At 49.1% G+C, this 5784-nt stretch overlaps 1 protein-coding gene across 1 annotated transcript in view; it reads left to right on the forward strand.

Annotated features, from left to right (window-relative positions):
* Nucleotides 1-3395, forward strand: part of Twnk (twinkle mtDNA helicase) — a 6441-nt gene extending 3046 nt beyond the window's left edge. The window contains exons 3-5 of the mRNA XM_005352350.2: nucleotides 511-618; nucleotides 853-994; nucleotides 2283-3395. Coding sequence (XP_005352407.1) covers nucleotides 511-618; nucleotides 853-994; nucleotides 2283-2603 — 571 coding nt within the window. The 3' untranslated portion in view covers nucleotides 2604-3395. The remainder of the gene's footprint in view (nucleotides 1-510; nucleotides 619-852; nucleotides 995-2282) is intronic.
* The last annotated feature ends 2389 nt before the right edge of the window (nucleotides 3396-5784 follow it).

Consider the following 5784-nt stretch of genomic DNA (forward strand, 5'->3'; position numbering starts at 1 on the left):
GTTCCAGGACAGGCTCCAAAGCCACAGAGAAACCCTGTCTCGAAAAACCAAAAAAAAAAAAAAAAGTAGTCTTGAAATATTAATTAATCTGTTTATCTATCTATCTATCTATCTATCTATCTATCTATCTATCTATCTATCTATCTATCTATTTACTTGAGACAGGGTCTCTCTAGGTAGCTCTTACTGCCCTAGAACTCACTCTGTAGATCAGGCTGACTTCAAACTCACAGAGATCCACCTCTTTCTCCCTTCAGAGTGCTGGGATTAAAGGCGTGCACCACCATGCCTGGGCTTTCATTTTTGAGAGATCCCAATACATTGTGTTTTTATTCCCTTTCCAGCCCCAGTAAGAGTACTTTCCCAGTCTCCTTAGACAGGCTTGCAGTTTCCAAAGAGTGGGAAGTCAGAAGAGCATATGATACCAGCGTTTTCCAATGCAAGCTCTTCTCCCTGCAGGGGGTCCTGAGACTGCTTGTAGTTGTTTGAATCGCTGCTTCTCTGTTCCAGGTCTGTAATAGATACAATGCAACACGCTGTCTACGTCTATGATGTTTGTCATGTGGTCATCGACAACTTGCAGTTCATGATGGGCCATGAGCAGTTCTCTTCTGACAGGTGAGTTCTTCCTGTCTAACTCCAGCGCGCTTGTCCTGTCGTGAAGCTGACCTCTAGGGACAATCATCGTCCTGTTACTTTCTGAGAGGTTGTGCAGGGGGAGTTGTCCAGGAACCTGAGTCCCTAAGCAGAAGAGAGTTGTGTAGGGCTGGGATCGTTTGTATGGAATGACTGGCTCAAGAGTTTGTGTATTTTCCACCCATTCACTTCTTTTATTGCTGAATTCCATTGCAGGATTGCAGCTCAGGACTACATCGTTGGAGCCTTTCGGAAGTTTGCGACAGACAACAGCTGCCACGTGACTCTGGTCATTCACCCACGGAAGGAGGATGACGACAAGGAGCTGCAGACAGCTTCCATTTTTGGTTCAGCCAAGGTGAGTCGGCTTTGAGGCACTCAAGCACTGAGAAGTTAGAGAGCAGGCGTACCTAGAGACAGTCTTCCTTCAGCCTTAGTTCCTCAGACTGCCCTGAAAAAGCAGGAGGCAGCACTTCTGGGGCTGTGACATGAGGAATACATGGGCCAGGAATACAAGAGATCGTAGCTGGTTCTTTGCCATCGGGGAGCTCACATCTGTTAGTAGGGAAAAGAGTGACGTCATCATTGCAGCTCAGTGGGGTGAGAGCTATGATAGGCAGCACGAATACATGGTGGGCAGTCTGCGTCATCCTGTGACATCTGGGGAGACTTCTCGGTGGCTGTACTGAGGTTTCCAGACAGTAAGTATCAGATTATCAAATAAGGGAAGGCCTCCTGGGCCACAGGACCAGCTCCATCCCGAAGCCTCCAGTGGTATACTAAATTCCTTTTACATGTCGGGCCTGAGCTAGGCAAGGGGAGTTCAGGTTGAGGAGCAAAAATATGTTGCTTTGGAACAAACATGGAACAAGAATAATGCAGAAGCTTAAAAAAGAAAATTGGTGATACTATCTTTAGAGGATCAAAAGTGGTTCTTAGGGAAGTAACAGATGATTGGTGAGAATGTGCTGGGTAGATATAGGATAATCCACTACAGAGGAGAGACATTGCAGGCAGAGGGAGCAGCACAGAGTCTGAGACAGCGGCAAGCTGGTTACGAGGCTGGGAAGTCAGCAGCTCTAGCATCAGCTGGGATTCATTGTTTAAAGAGCTTGGTGATAGGGGGTACTTTTCCCTTTCCCCATTATTTAAAAAAAAAAAATGTGTAGGGGCTAGAGAGATGGCTCAGTGGTTAAGAGCACTAACTGCTCTTCCAGAGGACCCAGGTTCAATTCCTAGCACCCACGTGGCAGCTCATGTCTGTGACGCCAGTTCCATGGGATCTGGCATTCTAATACATACCTACAGGCAAAATACCAATGCATATAAAATAAAAATAAAGTTTAGAAAAGTTTGTTTAATGTGTATGGGTATTTAGCCTGCATGTTTATCTTTGCATTACATGCATGTTGGTGTCTGCAGAGGCCAGAAGGAGGCATTGGATTTCCTGGGACTAGAGTTACAGACGTTGTGAGCTACCATTTAGGTGCTGAGAATTGAACCTGGGTCCTCTGGAAAGCAGCCAGTGCTCTTAGCCACTGGATCATCTCTTCAGCTCCACCTTCTCCTATTTGTGCCTCTCCTCCATGAACCCTCAACCTTCCTTTTACTTGTATGTCTTCTTTCTCCTACCCTCTCTCCTGCAGGCAAGCCAAGAAGCAGACAATGTTATGATCCTGCAGGATAGGAAGCTGGTGACTGGGCCAGGGAAACGGTATCTGCAGGTGTCCAAGAATCGCTTTGATGGAGATGTAGGTGTCTTCCCACTGGAGTTCAACAAGAGTTCCCTTACCTTCTTCATCCCACCGAAGAGTAAAGCCCGACTCAAGAAGATCAAAGATGACAATGGACTAGTGACCAAAAAGCCCTCTTCTGGCAAAAAAGGTGGTGGGCACCAGAACTCTGAGACTTGCTTAGGCCAGGACCCCAGTCCCTACCAGCCAGATAGCACCAAGTCCTCAAGGTGAAAGCAGTGCATAGCTGCTTGCTAACTAACAGGAGCTTGATGGCCCAGGTTAACACAGAGTCTTGGCCTTCTGCTAAGACTCCTCTCCCATATAGTCCTGAGCTGTGGAACCTTCCCGGCCTAGGGCTGGGTTCTGTGATAACAAAATTTAACTCAGCAGTTATTGGGGGCCTTCTGCTGGTTTTTTTATAGTTTGTTTTTATATATAGCACGGAAAAGGCAAGGTCTGTCTCCAAAGAACCAGCATTTTGGTGACAGGAATGAGGCAAAGTGAAGAACGCTAGACTGCTCCAGCCAGTTTTTGTTAAGCAGTCTAAAAAGGTATGTGAGCAGAGTGCATGTGAGAACTGAGAGAAGGCCCTGCGAGCCGCTGGGGAAAGGATCCAAGCAGAGAAGCGTACTCAAACCCAAGGTGGGAGTGAGCAGGTCAGACAATGAGGGCAGGCCTTGAACTGCCCTACAACAGGAGGCTTCTTGCTGAAAGTCAGCATCCAGGCATTCAGAAACAGAGTGATGCAGTGGACACCAAGTGCCTCCGCTCTCTGCTCATAGAGCCAGGCATGACGTAGCTGCACCTGTTAGATCTGATCCTAGGTGCTTATCCCTGTATTCTCGGCTTCAAAGATGGGGGCTTCCTCCCAGTGGACTGTATCGCAGTAGAACCATGGAAAGTTCTGTGAGCCCTCTGTGCCTGCCCCCTGGATACTGACTCCATTGTGTGCTGCCTCCGACAGCTGGAGTGAGGACTCTGGAGCCTTCTCCAGATTGAATGAAACATTTCGGTTGTCTTTGTTTCCGTGCCTTTTTTCCTTTGTCCACCAGATGTCTCCCCAAACTAACTCGATTTCCTCTCAGAACAGGTCTTTCCCCCACTTTAGCCTTTCCTGTCCCACTTCCAGCAGGGAGAAGTACAGGATCTTCACATTCCACCCCTAAATATAGACCTTCCCTAGGCATAGGGAGACAGGGTGGTGTGTTAGCTTACCTGAGGACAGCATAACATTCCTGACCCCTAGTGTGGGTCAGTGGGCCACATACCAGCTGTCCTTCCTCCTGAGAGCCATTCACATCTCTCAGAGTAGACTCAAGAATGAGCCCTAGCTGGGTGTGGTGGTGAATGCTTTTAATTCCTGCACCTGGGAGGTAGAGGCAGCAAGATCAGGAGTTCAAAGCTCCCCTAAGCTACACAATTCAAGGCCAGCCTGGGCTACTAAAATCCCATCTCAAAAACACAGTGGGCTTATTCTTGTCTCTAACCCTCTACCCTCAGCGTTTCTCTCTGGAAATGGAAACCTCCCATTTCTCCCTGTGTGCTAGAACTGGGGATTTGTTGAAAAATGCAGAGCCTGGGGGTTTCTCTCTTCCCTGTCTTCACGTTTGCTGTTCTGGAGTCTGTTGGGATGTGGATGCCCCAGTGTAAGGAGCACCAGAGAACTGGAAGAAGTGACCCACTGACTGCCAGGCATATTGCTAAATGACCTTTTTCCTCTGATACCCTGAAGTACCAATTTCAAGATGTTCAGATTGGGGGTGCTGGAAAGCCTCTGCTTCAGGTATAGGGGAGATAATTTTACTCCCTTTTCAAGTCAACCCAAGAGGAAGCTTTTAGAACTAGAGGGAAGAGTCCAGGGTTTCCTAAGAACTCTAGCCATAAAAAGCTGAAGCAAATTTTTGCAAAGCTGTTGTTGGTGGGGAAGAACCTAGGGCTGGGGGTAGCTCCTCCAGGGTCTGCCTTCTTGGGGGTCTCTCCCAGACTGGCTGGAGCCAGGCCTCTCTAATCCTGCAGTAATCATTCCCAGCAGTTGGCTGCTCTGGGCCTCATCCAGGGTCTGAAATATTTAAATCAGTCATGCCTTCCAGATGTACAGAACGGGACCATTTGTACCTCGTAAGGGCATGGACTCCATAGTCTGCTCGTCCTAGAATGCCTGATTTGTTCTCAAAACCCTTCACTTAGGAGCTTGTGCGGGCTGCACAATCAGCAAGGAGAAACAGATACACATTTGCCTGTTTGACTTGCTCCACCCTCCAAGCAGACACCCCCACACAGCTCAAACCAGAATGATGAGGAGGAGGAGGGGAAGCTAACACACCCGGTACACAAACACATTCCACTCCATACCTGCCTCAAACTCCCCACAGCGAGAGCTGACACCAGGTATGTTCAGGAGCTGTTGGAGCCTAGAAGGCAGGAAGAGGTCAGTCCCTATGTCCTGCGTGTAAAGTCCCAAGGAGCCACTTTCTATCCACACACTCAAAGAAAGCGGCTTGAGGCAAATCACCTGGGAGGAGACATGTGATTCTGTGTTTAGTTGACTTAAGAATGTCCCAGAGACCTGGACAGGTCTGGTTCAGAAGGGTCAAATTAGAACTGTAGCTGTTTTCAGACCGCCACTCTGTGGCACGGCTGTCAGGAGGGGCAGCTTTAGGTCTTCAGCAGCTGTTACTGGGGGTGGGTTTGAGAGGAGACCAAACTCACCTTGGTCTCCTGCAGTCCAACTACACAGTCAGTGGGTACAGCTCAGATAACTTTAAAGTTAAGCCTTTCTACAGTGTACCTGGTGTGCTAGGGAGGGAGCCATTGGTACCTCCCTGAAACACAGGCCAACTTCCTGTTTGTGCCTGTGGGTGGGCCTTAGGAATCTCAGGGAAGCCTAGCCATGCCCTATAGGGGGCCAACACAAGCAGTTTTCTCACCTGGCTTGATAACTACTCCAGAGAAGAGGGCTATTTCTGCTAGGACAGTCTCAGAAAGCCCCATGTGCGTGGGCGTGTGTGTATGTGTGAGTTTGTGTGGGGGGAAGGTTTATGAAACTCGAGAGTTCTTTGTCTGCCTCACAGGGATTTTCCCTCTTCTGGTTGTGGGCAGAGTGGACCAGATTGAGTACCCTACGGAGCAGGAGAGGGTGACAGAGAAAAGCTTTATGGCTTTAGTTAAGGCAGCCAGGTAGCTTAGCCGTCGGTTATATCTGTTCTCCCCCCCCCCCCCCAGGACAAAAGTCAGTATGCTGTGCAGTCAAAAGGCCAGAGCTTAGATCACCGTCAGGCCTCTTTTGGGCTGGGTACTGGGTCGGACTACTTTTGGGTTGGTACTAGGTTGGTTGTTGGGGGTGCGGGGCAGACCACTCCCCTCTCTGGGTGGGGGGGGCGCGGCTTCAGCCGCCCCGCCCCACTCTTTAAGG

This window comes from Microtus ochrogaster, chromosome 8 (genome assembly GCF_000317375.1).
Source record: "Microtus ochrogaster isolate Prairie Vole_2 chromosome 8, MicOch1.0, whole genome shotgun sequence".
Classification (NCBI taxonomy): Eukaryota; Metazoa; Chordata; class Mammalia; order Rodentia; family Cricetidae; genus Microtus; species Microtus ochrogaster.